General features: G+C 45.4%; 1 protein-coding gene and 1 long non-coding RNA gene across 2 annotated transcripts; one reads left to right on the top strand and one right to left on the bottom strand.

The window, feature by feature from the left end:
• Positions 1 to 1,129: 1,129 nt before the first annotated feature.
• GPR6 (G protein-coupled receptor 6) lies at positions 1,130 to 3,357 on the bottom strand. The gene is made up of 2 exons (XM_008007362.3): positions 3,201 to 3,357; positions 1,130 to 2,581 (listed from the first exon to the last, which is right to left on the bottom strand). The coding sequence occupies exon 2, from the start codon at positions 2,561 to 2,563 to the stop codon at positions 1,475 to 1,477; it is 1,089 nt and encodes a 362-aa protein (XP_008005553.1). The 5' UTR covers positions 2,564 to 2,581; positions 3,201 to 3,357; the 3' UTR covers positions 1,130 to 1,474.
• A 196-nt stretch (positions 3,358 to 3,553) lies between these two features.
• Positions 3,554 to 12,145, top strand: LOC119625214 (uncharacterized). The gene is made up of 2 exons (XR_005241313.2): positions 3,554 to 3,660; positions 9,808 to 12,145. It is a non-coding gene; the product is annotated as an uncharacterized lncRNA (long non-coding RNA).
• The last annotated feature ends 2,710 nt before the right edge of the window (positions 12,146 to 14,855 follow it).

Below are 14,855 nucleotides of genomic sequence, written 5' to 3'. Positions count from 1 at the left end.
GAGTAGATTAACTTGCACAGATAACACCAGTAACCCTTTGTTGTCCTGTGAATACTGTTACATGAATATATTACTCCCTTCCTGCACCCTCCCTCCCCAACCACAATGATATAAATTTGGTATTTCAGTGAAAGTTTATGAACAATGTGCAAATGCATATGCTTTTTTACATTAAGGTTTTCTCAGGAGAATAATGCTACATAATAAACTTGCAATTGCAAGGATATGGAACCAACCTATGTGCCCTTCAACCAATGGTTGGATAAAGAAGATACTATATATATATATGGATATACTATGGAATACTACTCAGTCATAAAAAGCAGTGAAATAATGTCTTTTGCAGCAACCTGCATGGAACTGGAGGCCATTATTCTAAGTGAAGTGACTCAAGAATGAAAAATCAAATACCATATGATCTCCCTTATAAGTGGAAGCTAAGCTATGAGGACTCAAAACCACACAGAGTGATATAATGGACTGTGGGGACTTGGAGTGGGGAGAGGTTGGGAAAGAGGTGAGGGATAAAATATTACATATCAGGTACAGGGTACACTGCTCAGGTGACAGGTGCACAAAAATCTCGGAATTCACTACTAAAGAACTCATCTATGTAACCAAAAACCACGTGTACCTTCAAATCTATTGAAATTTTAAAAACTTAAGACAATAAATAAAGTAAGCTGCGTGCTGTGGCATGCCTGTAGTCCCAGCTACTAGGAAGGCTAAGGCAGGATTTCTTGGGCCCAGGAGTTCAAGGCTGCACTGAGCTGGGCCACTGCATTCAGGCCTGGGCGACAGAGTGAGACTCTATCTGGAACAAACAAAAGAGAAAGCAAGCAAGCAAGAGAAAGCAAGAAAGCAAGCAAACAAGAAAGAAAGGAAATAAAGACACTTATACACTTATAATTCAGCTTTCTAATAGTAATTCTATAGTCAGTCACATACCCCAAATTACATTCTTATAATGGGTTTATTCGTGTACAAAATATGTTGTCATTTTTTGATGCATGTGCAGCAAAATATTCTATCACATACAACAAAAATACACCTTTTACTCCCTTTTCCCTGCCCTTGAAAATGGCAACACTGTTCTGGCAGTTCAGCAGCTAAAAATAAAGTGCTATAATTAAGCAGTATTGGAATGTATTCGTTTGACAAATGTGATGTACAATTTGAGTATACAATCGTATCTTTTTCTGGGTTTTTCACAGAATAGGAAGCTCCACATCCTGAACACCTCCAGAAGATACAAATATTTGTATATATATGTACACATGTATACACTGTATATGTAAAGTGCCAACAAGCCTCTTTGTCCTTGTGAGTTTGTTGAATTTCTCTTTAGTCCCTTTTTCTTTCCACAGTCAGACTCACACCATTGGGATCTCAGAGTTCATCAGCAGGTACCAAGCTTACCAAAGGCTGGCTTGTTGGGGGTGTGGTGTTGGTGAGAGGACACGGAGCGAGCCCTTCAGACCTCGCTGGGGGACCTGGAACGAAAGGGCACTTTGGACTGGAAACAGCCACAAAACAGGAGCCACAGGGCGCGCTGAATCTCCTGGTTGCGGAAGGCATAGATGATGGGATTGATCATGGAGTTGTAGGTGGCGGGCAGCAGGGTGGCGTAAGTGTAGACTGCCGGGTCCTCGTGGCTGCCCACCACGCAATAGATGGCGAAGGGCAGCCAGCTGGCGCCGAAAGTGCCCAGCACAACAGCCAGCGTACCCACACCTTTTCTGGTGGCGGCGAGGTGGGGTGGCGCCAGGCAGTGCTGCTGCAGCGCGATCTGGTGCGCGTGGCGCCAGACCACCTGGCAGATGCGCACGTACAGGTGCAGCATGATGCCGAAGACCATGAAGAAGGCGGCGGAGAGCAGCGCCACGTGGCTGCGCGCCAGCGGGCGCACCACGCTGCAGGCGGCACGCTCTGCCAGGCAGTTCCAGCCCAGCACAGGCAGCAGCCCCAGGCCTAGGGACACGGTCCAGGTGGCGGCAAGCAGGAGGTGCACGCCCAACAGGGTCCGGCGCGAGTAATAGGTGAGCGCGTTATACAGGGACAGGTAGCGGTCCACCGTAATGGCCAGCAGGCTGCTGACAGAAGCGGCGAAGGAAGCCACGAGGAAGCCCACCGTGAGCAGACTCACAGTCTCCGAGGGCACCACGTACTGGAACACAAAGTGCAAGATGAGGCCACAGCCCGCCAGCAGGTCAGCGGTGGCCAGACTGCCCACCAGCACGAACATGGGCGTGCGCAGCGCCGGAGTGGACGCGATGAGCGCCACCACCAGCGCATTTTCTCCAGCGATCACTGTCCCCGACACGCACAGGAGCACGTCCCACGGATTCACCGCTGGCAGCAGGAGTCCCGGTGGCCCAGCCGACAGCTGCGAGGACAGCTCCAGAGACCCATTAGCTCCGCCGCCGGCTCCCAGAGCCGCAGCAGCAGGGGGTCCCCATTCGCCGGTGTCCGGCCCCCCTGTTGCTGTGGCCGCCGCCGCCGCTCCTTCGGCCGCCACTACCACCACCTGGGAGTCGTTGAGCGAGGCGGCGCTCGCGTTCATTGCGGCCGGATTTGCACCCTGCATAGGGAGGGAGTGCAGGCGTCAGGTGTACCCTTCAGGCTGCCAGGAAACTTTCCCACGCATAGAGCCTCCTCTCGCATTGCACCACTTGAGTTGTCCACCCCACCCTGGGACCCCAGAACAAATCGGGGAATCATGGGTTAAGTGAGATCCCAAAATAAATACCTGTTGAGTAAGTGAGTGAAATACCCACGCGGACTTCTGAGTTTTTGCACAGATATACACCAGGACAACATGCACTCACATGCACACGGATCAATTCTCCAAGGATGCCTGTATTTGCACACGCATACGAGTGCACCAGCTAGGAGTGTCATCCTGGGAGAGTCCCGCCCAGGTTGTGGCGGCGCGACCAGGACATCTCCAGGGAGCTGGGCAGCGGATACGCTGTCCGTGGTGCTGAAAGCGAAGTTTCTGCCCTTGCGAAGCTTGGAGCGCCCTGGAGCCCAGAGACCCCTGCGAAGGGGGTCTGGGAGGAGAGACTAGGGTGTGTGTATGGGGGGAGTGGAGGGTCGGAGTCAAGCTTGGCTCCATTTCTCCTCTTCTGGAAAGACCCGTCCCCTGGCTATCCTTCTCCCCACATCCTCAAAGTTCCCTGGGGAACTCGGCCGCTCACCTGGGGCGTCAGGACTTCTGGAAGTCGCTGGTCATGGGCGCTGAGGCGGGGCGCCGGGCTGAGCTCCCCGCGCGGACTGAGCAGCTGCCTGCAGGAGGCGGCCCGGCCGGGAAGGAGGCAAGCGCGGGGCGCCTGTCGCTGTGCCGGCGCCGCGAGTGAGAGACACAGTTGGTGGCAGAAAAGGCGGCTGCGAGCCGCGCGCGCTGGAGATTGACAGGCAGGGCGTGGTGACGTCAGGCTCCCGGCTCCCGGTGCGAACCCAGCACTCACTCTCCTCGCCAACCCATCCTGCGCCCTCCCCGCCGCACTCCCCTTGCCCCCTATACTATCTGAGGGTCCTAGGAGGGAGGAGAAGCCAGAGCAGCCACCTCCAGTCCAGAACTTCCAGGAATGGGATGGGAGAGAGACAAAGAGAGGGAGAAAGGAGTGAAGAAGACCCTGAGACCAGGCGGCGAAGAGGGTGAGCTGGGAGGGGAGGGGTGAAGAATGAGTGGCACCTGCCGGGCAGCAAAGCCCAACCTCAAAGATCACCGAGGGATCAGATCAAAAAAGAAACCTCAGAGAAGGGGGAGGTTGGGACAGGGGTGTTTGATGGGAAAGTAGCTACCTTTAAAAAAAAAAAAAAAAAAAAACGCCACTCCCAAAACAGGAATTATCTGGGAAAAGAAATTCACTTTTTATTTTATGTATGTATGTATGTATGTATGTATGTATGTATGTATGTATGTATTAAGACAGAGTCTCACTCTGTCACCCAGGCTGGAGTGTAGTGGCCCGATCTCGGCCCACTGCAACTTCTGCATCCTGGGTTCAAGTGATTCTCCTGCCTCAGCCTCCGGAGTAGCTGGAATTACAGGTGTGCGCCACCATGCCCAGCTAATTTTTGTAAAGATGGGGTTTCACCATGTTGGTCAGGCTGGGCTAGAACTCCTGACCTCATGTGATCCACCTGCCTCGGCCTCCCAAAGTGCTGTTATTACAAGTGTGAGCCACTGCACCGGGCCTGAAATCCAGTTTTTAAAAAGGATGTTTGTGGTACATGCTCAGTTGAGTAGAGCCAGGGAAGAAATTCTGAGTTATGGGGAGCAGATAAAAGATGGATAAGAAGGGGACATCTGAGGAAAACAATCTCTTCTTTTGGAGGTTGCCTGTGCAGTTCCTCTCTTTGCCATTATCTTTCTTGAGCTCTACACAGCAGGTTTCACCGTGATCTTTTCTGCCCAGTGTTTCCCCATTTCGGTAGCTGATAGTACCCTTGGAACTTGCACTTTAATTAAAGACCAGGTCTGCATCTTGCTAGAGAAAAGGAAAACAGCAAAATGGGATTTACTTTCTTGGCTTCAGACTTTGCCCTGTTAATTAGTTCCCTATAAAACAAATTACAGGACGAAAATAGTGATAACTCAGCTGCACCAGACTTCAGTAGGCAGGAGTTTTATTTTCAGCCCAGATAAATCATCCTTTTGTTTTAAAGGTGTTTTGTTTTGTCAGTAAGATACGAGTATTAGTCTTCTTCTCCTTCTCTTTCTTCTTCCAGAATGTGCAATAGCTGTACTTGGGCAAGAGCTAAAATAGTTGATGCCATCTGAGGTTCTAAAATAGATAATTGCACATTGGCATGATGGCATTGCACGGAGGCCACAGTCATAATTTTCAGGACCACACGGTATGGGAAAAGTGAAAATTGGCAACATTTGTTGCTAGTGCTCCCCCTACTTCTCCCTGTGGACCTTTTCCTCCTTTCACTTTGCCTCTACCTCCAAAGAGGGGAAAAAGATACTCAGACTGTCCATGGATTGGAGGATAAGTTTACCCTAGGTTTCTGCCTTTAAACATGACCCCCAAGTCCAGACTATTCCTGCCTCAATGCAGCCGAACTTAATTACAAGAACAAAGGACATATGACAGTTCAATTATTTGGTGCAATAGCTGATGTTGGACATAAAGAGAGTTCATACACAATTTATCCATTTGGGGAGCTTAAAAAAATCCACACACCACCATTTTCTTGAACCCAAAACTTGGCTGAAGTTCTAAATTTCTGAAAAGAGCCATTTTGTGTTTCAGTACAAGATTGTCATCTAAGAGTCAAGAATGTTATTTCAGAGCTGTCAAGTGAACTGTCAAACCACTGCAATAGCATGTTAACTGAGGATTTTCCAAATGATCAGATAAAAGCCCAAGGGTAGGAGACTCCTTCTTAACGTCTAAGTATGTTCCATTTTCACATGCCACAGTATAGCAGAAAGTATGAGGTTAAAATTGAACCTACCACAGGATCTCTGAATATCCTTAGGCTTCAACATTACCAACAATGGATTTCTCAGTGATTTCCAGAGGAAGACAACACATGTAGAATCATGCACATAAATGCTGGTTGAGGATTTGTAGACTGACTTTGAGTGATGCCAATTTGTGGTTACCTCTCTTAGATGCTAGACTAGGTCCTGTGCGGACAGGGCATGTTCTTTCAAGCTCCTCCTTTTCTCCCCCATATCCACCCATATTTGGAAGGTAGAAGATGGGAAAGCAAAATGTGTCTGTTTCGTCAGTTATGGATGGAAATTAGATGGACTTCTTTACTTGCCTTCCCTATAGCTACTATATAAGCACCTGCCCTTCCAATGGTCTCCTAAAGTGTTCAGCCTGTGAACCACAAGACATTTTCCACACATACCCTAGTTTATGGGAGGAGATTGACACCTTGCCTGAAGCTAGATAAGATCAGCTGTCCTTTGCTGGGCTAGTGACCAGATCCTTTTCTGCTGAAAATTTGAACTAAGAAACACCTTAACAGTGGTGAGTCAGTGTTGGGCTCTGGACATGAAAGATAGTGATAAATTAGAGCTGAATCACTTTTATGTTGGACCTTGTGTAAAGTGTTTAATCAGAGAAAGCCAACTGCACTGGAAGAAGGAAGCAGATGTGTGAAGAGGAAGAGAGATGAAGGAGATCAAATGACCGAGAGGTGAAAGGAGTGACCTCAGTCCCTGAGTGTCTGGTTCCTGGCTCTGGAAGCCCACATCCCTTGATGCTTTGAAATTACGTTTTGGGTCTCTACCACAAACCTTCCTAATCTTCAGCTACCTTAAGTGGGTTTCTATTCTGTGAATCCTTGATAGTTGACTGAAACATACAACCAAATGTATTATTCATCCACCAGTTTGTCTAGTTTTGTTTATATTTTAGGGTCTTCAGAGTTTGGCTTCTGATTGGTAGTCACAGATTAAATTCATTGTTGCCAACCCTTTGACCAACTCATCACAGGCTGAGGTGTCTTGTTTCTTTCTGTTCTGGCACTTAAGCATAAACATGAGGAAACTTTTCTTGTCTGAGGCTAAACCCAGGAATCACAACCTTTCAACCACAATCTTTCTTTCTCTAGTTTCCTTTGGTACCTCATTCCCATCTCAGCCTAAGCCATCAGTTCTCAATCCTGGCTGCATATTAGAATTATATAGAAAGGTTTTTAAGACTACCCATCTTTGGATCCCTCACCCAGAAATTCTGATTCATTTTGTCTGGAGTGGGTACTTTCTAAAGACTCTAAAGAAAACTCAGGGTTGAGAACACTCATCTAAACAATCCCTTTGTCAGTTGAGTGTGTAGTGAAACTCCTGAAATAGTGGATATCTTTTTGGAATAGTTGCAATAAAGAAATTTCAGTGAGAATCCAGCTGTAAGTCATTCAGTGTAATTTCAGGTTTAACACATTCACTACATCTCCTCTTCGGACCTTTAATTTTCCATACACACACAGAACCTCCTTCCTCTCTCAAGATAAAGGCTGGCACTTGGCTCTCTCTTGGCCCTGATGAATTCAATGGTCCAATCAGGGAGCACTAAACTCTGGCTCTGGTTCAGGTTGCCCCAAACCCTTTATTCTGCTGTAGGTTTCAAGATACCTCAGCATTTGCCCCCATGCTCTGTGCTGATCTCACAGCTGCCTCCCAGGTGTGCCCTCTCCTGGCTCAAGTCCTTGCAAATCAATTCTGTTTTATAATATCAGGACTGCAGCCAGCCAAGCTGTCCAGAACCTTATAAAATGACGTTGGAAAGACCCACACTGGAAAGAAATTGTGGTCTCTCTGTCTCTCTCTTTCTCTCTCTCTGGGCATCTGCGTACTCACACACACACACACACACACACACTCCCTGTTCTTGATTCTTGGAGATAAGCAGTATAGTGTTCAACTGGGAAGTGTAAGTCTATCTGATGGTACCCAGGTGCTTATGCTGACATCTCAGGAAGACAGCAAGTGCTTGGTGAGATGTATGAAGCTGTTTATTAAGAAAGATTGTTGCTACAAGAGGCAGAAATCACAAAGTGTCACTGAATACACTACATTGTTTGTCCAGATCCATGGTGTTGGATGGAGTGTAAACTTTTGGGGACACATGCCGAGGAAATGAATTATATTAAAAATATATCCTTTCTTTCTGTTTCTGCTTGCCCCCAGAGGTGCCCCTCATCCTAAGGCATCAGTGCTCTATGGTACCTACTTCTTCAGCATGTCCAGACACATGGGGGATGTTCCTACCTCATGCCAGGTGTGCAGTCCCCACCCCAAAGGGCTTCTATCCTAGGAGGTCAGCATCAATGATGTTCCCACCAAATTTAGATAAGGAGCAGAGCACCATTATTATCATCACATGTCCACAGGTTGCAGAACACTGCAGAAAAGTTGAGATTTGGAGTTTAATTCACTTAATGAACATTATTTTGCATGAGAAATAAATCATAACATTTAAAGGCATTTTTTTTCATAAAGAGTGACAATAACTTTATTGAGTTTATGAAGGAATGTATAATATTACAACTTAGAGCACCAACTTTACTGATTATGAGAATGTTAATGAGAAAGTTGTTTCTATTAGTGTAATTAGTGTATTTGAAAATGAACACAGAGGCGGTCTTCCAATCTGCCATGTCCTCTGCCCTCCATTTTCTTTTCTCTCTCTCTCTTTTTGTGTTTTAATCTGTATTTCCCTGATAACATGTAATGTGGAACATCTTTTCAGATGCATATGTACCATGAGGATATCTTCTTTGGTGAGATGTCTGTTAAGGTCTCTGGCTCCCTCCGCCTTTTTTTTTTTTTTTTTTTTTTTTGAGAAAGAGAGACAGTCTTACTGTGTCACCTAGGCTGGAGTCTCTCTCTCTCTCTCTCTCTCTCTTTTTTTTTTTCCAAAAAAAGAAAAGTTTGGGGGTAGATGTGAAGCTTTGTAACATATGTAAACTCCTATCACAGGGGTTTGTTGTACAAATTATTTCATCACTCTGGTGTTAAGCCCAGTACTCAACAGTTGTCTTTTCTGCTCCTCTCCTTCCTCCCACCCTGCACCCTCAAATAGACCCTATATGTTCAAAGTGCTTTGAAGCTCATTCCATGGGTTCACACTTACTATTTCATTTTATTCTTCAAGACGATTACATGGAGTTTAAGGTTACGATCTTTGCAGGTGGGATAATTGAGGTTCAGAGAGATGAAGTTGTCCACAGGTACACAGGGCACTAGCAGGAGCCTTGAGCTTTGAACGGGTTCATTTCACCAGCGCCGTACTTACTAAAGGCTGCTGTTTGCCAGGGACCGTGACAGGTCCTGGAGCTGTCGATGGAAAGAACAGGATGGTCCTCTCCCTCACCCTTCCCTGGCATGGCCATCAGGCCCCCGGAGCAGATTTCCCTGTCTTTCTATCCCTGTCTGGGCCAAGAGGGCAAGTGAGGCCTGATGAACCATGCAAAAGGAAGCAGCACTGTCATCATCAACTCTGGCCTCCAGGACACTGGGCACGTGGTCAGGGGTTTCCCCATGTGGTGGGACAGGTGCCTCCCCTTCCCACAGTTCTCATCTCCCCTCAGTTTCCCTGAAGGGCAGGTGAGCAGGGGCTTGGAGTTGAGTAATTCAAAAAAGGTTCCTCTCCATTTCTAGCATAGACTTTTCCCTACCCCACCTTACCCCAATGTTTCTGCTTTGAATGAAAAGAAAGGCTGCCCTTAAACTAGATAGCAAAATTAAGCCAGTCAAGGGCTGCCCATCACCTGTTTAATCAGACTAATCCACTGTGTACAAGAGACTGACAATCTTGTGGGGAAGCAAAACCAAACACGGATCAAAGTGTGCAACAGTGTGTAGGCAGACTCAAAAACTCAAAGAGGATTTACCGTGGATAGATGGATTCAAGATAATGGAGGTTGAATTTTTATGACTTCAGTATTACATGAGCAGCATTTGATAGACTGTTTTCTGTTTTTTAAATGTATTGCTTTGAACAATTAAAGAGAATTTTGAAAGAAAATCATTTCCCAATATTCCCACCAGCTAAACAAGATTGCTTTGCCCCCCCACCCCAAGACTGTAAACTTTTGAGAGGATGGATCAATTCTAATTAATCTTTCCATTAGTATTATCTGGCACAGAGTAGGTGCTAAATAAATGTCTCTTGAATGATTATTTCCAAAATTTATCCACATGTATATATATTTCATGTAGGTTTATTGCATAGTGTGCAGTGTACTATACATACAGTTTACAATTCAAATTTTCACTTAGTAATAAAAGGTATGTTGTTAATATTTTTCTTTTCTTTCTTTTCTTTTTTATAGGGATGGGGTCTCGCTATGTTTCCCAGGCTGGACTCAAATTCCTAGCTCAAGTGTTCTTCCTGCCTCAGCCTCCTGAGTAGCTGGGATTACAAGCATGGCCCACCACACCCAGCTCTTTATTGCCCTTCTTTTTCTATGTTGCATTGTAATTATGTTTTTATACTTTGCCTAGTCATTCATTCGAAAGCATTTATTGAGTGCTAACTATATGCTATACATTGTGCTAGAAAATGATGCCAAAATATTGTCCGTATTCAGAGACAAGTAAACAGATTTTATGAGGACAGTGTAATGCATGTTATAAAAGATGTGAATATAAGGGTAATTAGTGCATTCAGGAGACTTTCACCCAGCCTGGAGGAGTCAGAGAAGGCCTCTCAGGGAAAGTGAATCTTAAAATATGAGTAACTGTTATCTAGGTAAGGAAGACACAGAAGTGTTCCTCCAGGCCGAGGGAGCTGAGTACCCAAAGACTTGCAGTCAAGGAAGCCTGGCACAGGGCACTGAGACTGTGGGTAGTTAATTCTGGCTGGCCAGGAAGACAAACGGACAGGAGCAGAGATACACCAGGTAGGTGGAGACAATTCATGAAGGGCCTCTTATGGCATAGCGGGAGTTGGATTTTATCTTGAAGGTAATGGGGGATCAGTGCCAGATCTCCTTAAGCAGGAATGGTGGATAAAATCAAACTTGGGATCCTCTAACAATTTATGAAGGCCCCACCAACAACTTATGGAGAATGGATTAGAGAAAGGTAGGAGTGAAGTCAGGCACACCTTTTAGGAGGCTTTTACAATGATCTACTAAAAAAAGGATTATGAAAGCTTGACGGAGGGTTGTAACAGAGGGGATTGGAGTAGTTCATGAATCCTTCAGATATTTTGGACTTATATTAGTTGAAGTATGTCTAGTTGCTATGAAAGATAGTTTCAAAAATCTTGGTGGCATAAAGTACTAGGTGATTGTTTCTTACGTGAAATTCAAAGCAGGCCTTTCTGCCAGGCAGGTAGCCTTTCACATTGTCAGTCCGGGGCCCCAGTTCCTTTTATCTTACAGCCCTGGGCTCCTCTATGATCTTGGAGTTTTCAGCTTTTACAACGTTAGCATTTCACCATTCTGGTGGTTGGAGCATGAGCTTGGGGAAATCCACTTGGAGTATTTTATGGGACATGCCTAGGGAGAAAAATACAGATAAAGGGAGAAAACGTATCAAGGATGTCTCCCAGTTTTCAGATATGGTCAGGAATGGGGTTGGGGAGGAGCTAAATGGTTCATGCAATTGTGGACATACGGAGTTTGAGGAAAGACAGCCAGGCAAAGGCCTCCAGTAGGACATTGAATACAGGAGTTGCTCTGAAGCTCAGCAAAGTATAGACTGAAAAAATAGAGTAGGGTATCATATAATAATAATAATAATAATAAGAAGAAGAAGAAGAAGAAGAAGAAGAAGAAGGAGAAGAAGAAGAAGAAGAAGAAGAAGAAGAAGAAGGAGAAGTATAGCTAGCATGCATTGAATGTGTAACATTTACTAGGTATGCTATGGGGTGGGTTCTATTATTATCTCCATTTTACAGGAAAGAAAACTGATGCTTAAGAGGTAGAATAACTTTGCCACATGTTTGAAAAGTGAGAAAGTCAGAATTTGAATCCCACATATCTGACTCCAGTTGAAGAGAGTTGATGAACCTAAGTGAAGAGGACCAGTGACAGTCCCTTGGGGAATACTATTTTTACAGGATGGGTAGAGGAAGAGGTAACCACAAAGGATGTTGAGAAGAGCAGTGAGAAAGGCAGGACATATGATGGAATCCCAGCCTTAGTGAGGGAGTGTGGGACACAAGAGAGTGGGCTGTGGGAATCAGAGGAAGAGTGGTTTCAGGAGAAGGAGAGTCAGAATACACCCTGGGAGGCTAAATGGACTAAGGTCGAGAAGGAAAAACTATTCACTGAACACAGCAATGAGGATGTTGTTGGTGGCCTTGCTGAAAGCACCGGGCAGCTAGGCTTAAGTGAATGTGTGTCAGTGAGGGGTGAGAAAGGTCACTGCAGGTGCCTCTAACAAGAAGGTGGGCTTAAAGTGGGAGGGAGCAATAAGGCAGTAGCTAGATAGAGATGTAGGTACAAGGGAGAGCTTTTTGTTGAAAATGAAAGCAACAAGAAAGGAAAAGAGACAGCCAAGTGGCTAAGGTTGATTTCCAGGAGAGGAGGTAGTTGAGGGAATGAGATGGTGGCGAACAAAGATAGGGAAGGTCTGCAAGTCAGGTGGAGAGATTAACCTGAGAAAGCGGGCAGGGGCAGAAGGATGACAAGCACAGATGGGGCCACACATGAAAGTTAAGTAGGGGGCCAGAAAATCAAGGGATTGTCTCCTAATTCATTGCACAATCTGGGGATGAGGACATCAGATAAATATGAGATGGTAAATGGAAGGATTATTCTGATGGCTGCACAATATTACATTGAGGACACGGGACACCGTTTAATTCACCATTCCCCTACTGTTCGACATTTAAATTGCTTGTATTTTTGCTATTGTAGATAACCCTACCAAGATTACTTTCATGCACATAATTATTTTTATTTTGCTTGATTATCGACGTGAAAATTGTCAGCCAAAGAGCAGAAACATTTTCACGGCTCTTAAAATGCACTGCCAAATTGCTTTTCAAAATGATTGTAATAATTTACAATGACAATAGCACTCTGTGAACATAACAGCTTCTCTGCAGCTTTTCCAGCACTGGGTTTTATTATTTTAAAATAATCTTCCAATCTAATGGGCAAAGTGGTACCTCATTAAAAATTAAATTATATTTATTTGACTACCAATAACATTAAATATTTGTCTTTTTTGTAAGACAATTTCAATTTCCTCTTAGTTGAATGATCTATTCTTTACCCCATCTGTTAGGACCTAATGCTGTACTTGTAGAGCTGATGAAGTCCACTGTAGACGGTAATGCTTTGTACATCCAATTTGAGGGATCTTTTTGTTTCATTTTTTCTTTTCTAACTTTAGTTTTGATCATCCTGGAAATTGCATTTTTATAAAGGTGGTTTTAAAAGATAATGTCCACTGAGCCTTCCAGCCTCAGAAAGACACATTCATGGCTTTACAGTGGAGCTTTTCTGTCATTTATTAGAGAAGACAGAGGATGGAGAACTTCTGGGGAGATAAAAGGTTCTGGAAGGGGGCAGGTCCAGAGGCAGGTCCAGTCTCCACCTGACTGCCCAGAGGCTGACTCTGCGGGCAAGGCCTGTACAATTTATCCAAGAAGGGTGTTAGCACATCAGGACAGCAGAGCCTTTGGGCAGCTGGGAGACCATAGCCCCCAGGTTCTGGCACTGAGTTCCCCAGGAAGGTCAGAGGCTAGAACCTCAGCTGCAAGAAAAGCCAAGAGGCTCTGCGCAATTGGACAGCCCAGCCCAGCAGGAGCAAGGTGAAGAAGACCAACCCAGAACAAGTGGCATCCAGGCAGGATACAATCTACTGCGAACTGAGCAGAGAAAAGGCCCTAAACAGAAAAATGGCTACATGGGGAAAGGAAAAGCGTGGGGAGAGGAAAGTCACAGTGACTTAATCCCTTGCCAAAGGCCAGGCACGATGCAGGGTACTCTGTGTGCATGGTTTGATCCAGCCACGCCCCTGTGGGACCCTATTTATTATTCCATTTTTGTTATTCTCTCCTATGTATTATTGATAGCACACAAGAAAACAGAGGCTCAAAGGGGTTAAATAACATTCAGTATTATACAGTTCATTAGAGATAGAGTCCATTTGGTTCTCAAATTTCCACTTCCTTAAAAAAAAGGTCTCAGCTCCGGAAAGGGAACCCACGTTGTCGCTAGCTTCAGTGCAATGCAGGAGCTGGGAAAGAGCCCGCAGTGGGGAGCAGCGAGCTGATTGCAGAGCGGGCTGCAAGTTTGGTAGAGAAGGTTAGATTTGGTGCAAGAGGAAGCAGGGACCCACAGGAGAATTCTCAGCCGAGTTGATTTGAATTGATGCTTTAGGAAGACAGCGAGGGAGTGGTAAGCAGAAAGAAAGATGTTTTCCTGTGACACATTTGTGGGGACCAAGTCAATAAAGCAGGCGTACTAAATGAGAGCACACAGGAACTGAGATTTCTTAGTTGCCCGCTGAGATAAGTCACCACTCTGCATGCTTATCTGAAATGTAATCCTCTGAGCTTTTGAGAAGGATTCTAAATCCTAGGAGAAGTTGCTAAGGGAATAAAGCCCTAAGTATCATAAACAGCAGAATTCATAAAATAATTTTCCCAAAATATCATAAGCTCAATTCTCCAGCCAACACTAGCAGCACTTGAAGGTTTGGCTGGAGAAGGGGAGGACACTATTAATTTGTACTGTCTTTCCCCCTCCACTTTTCCTTCCCAGGGACAGAGAGGTGAGTCCCGCCAGGAGTTCATTCTTTTTTTTTTTTTGAGACAGAGTCTCGCCCTGTCGCCCAGGCTGGAGTGCCGTGGCTGGATCTCAGCTCACTGCAAGCTCCGCCTCCCGGGTTTACGCCATTCTCCTGCCTCAGCCTCCCGAGTAGCTGAGACTACAGGCGCCAGCCACTTCGCCCAGCTAGTTTTTTGTATTTTTTTTATGTAGAGACGGGGTTTCACCGTGTTAGCCAGGATGGTCTCGAACTCCTGACCTCGTGATCCGCCCGTCTCGGCCTCCCAAAGTGCTGGGATTACAGGCTTGAGCCACCGCGCCTGGCTGGAGTTCCTTCTTTATACCTGCATTCTCAGGGGTTTCACCACTCCCCCATGTGTTACTTGAGCCAGGGACCCTGCCCTCTCATAGGTTCTGAATTCCTCCCAGCTTTTTGCATGATGTGAAATGGTCTCCTTGGATCCCCGAACTGAATGATGCATCAAGCAAGTATTACTAAGTGTCTTGGATAACATGCTTATTTTATTAGGTCAAATTACAGATTTTTCTTTTGAGCTTTTTAAAAAAGGATAGATATTTATACATAGTCATAAAAAGACATTCGCAAAATGCAAACAAAAAATCGCATATGGTATTGACTCAGTTTT

Source organism: Chlorocebus sabaeus, chromosome 13, assembly GCF_047675955.1.
Source record: "Chlorocebus sabaeus isolate Y175 chromosome 13, mChlSab1.0.hap1, whole genome shotgun sequence".
NCBI classification, from domain to species: Eukaryota; Metazoa; Chordata; class Mammalia; order Primates; family Cercopithecidae; genus Chlorocebus; species Chlorocebus sabaeus.
This window is presented reverse-complemented; position numbering and strand designations above follow the sequence as displayed.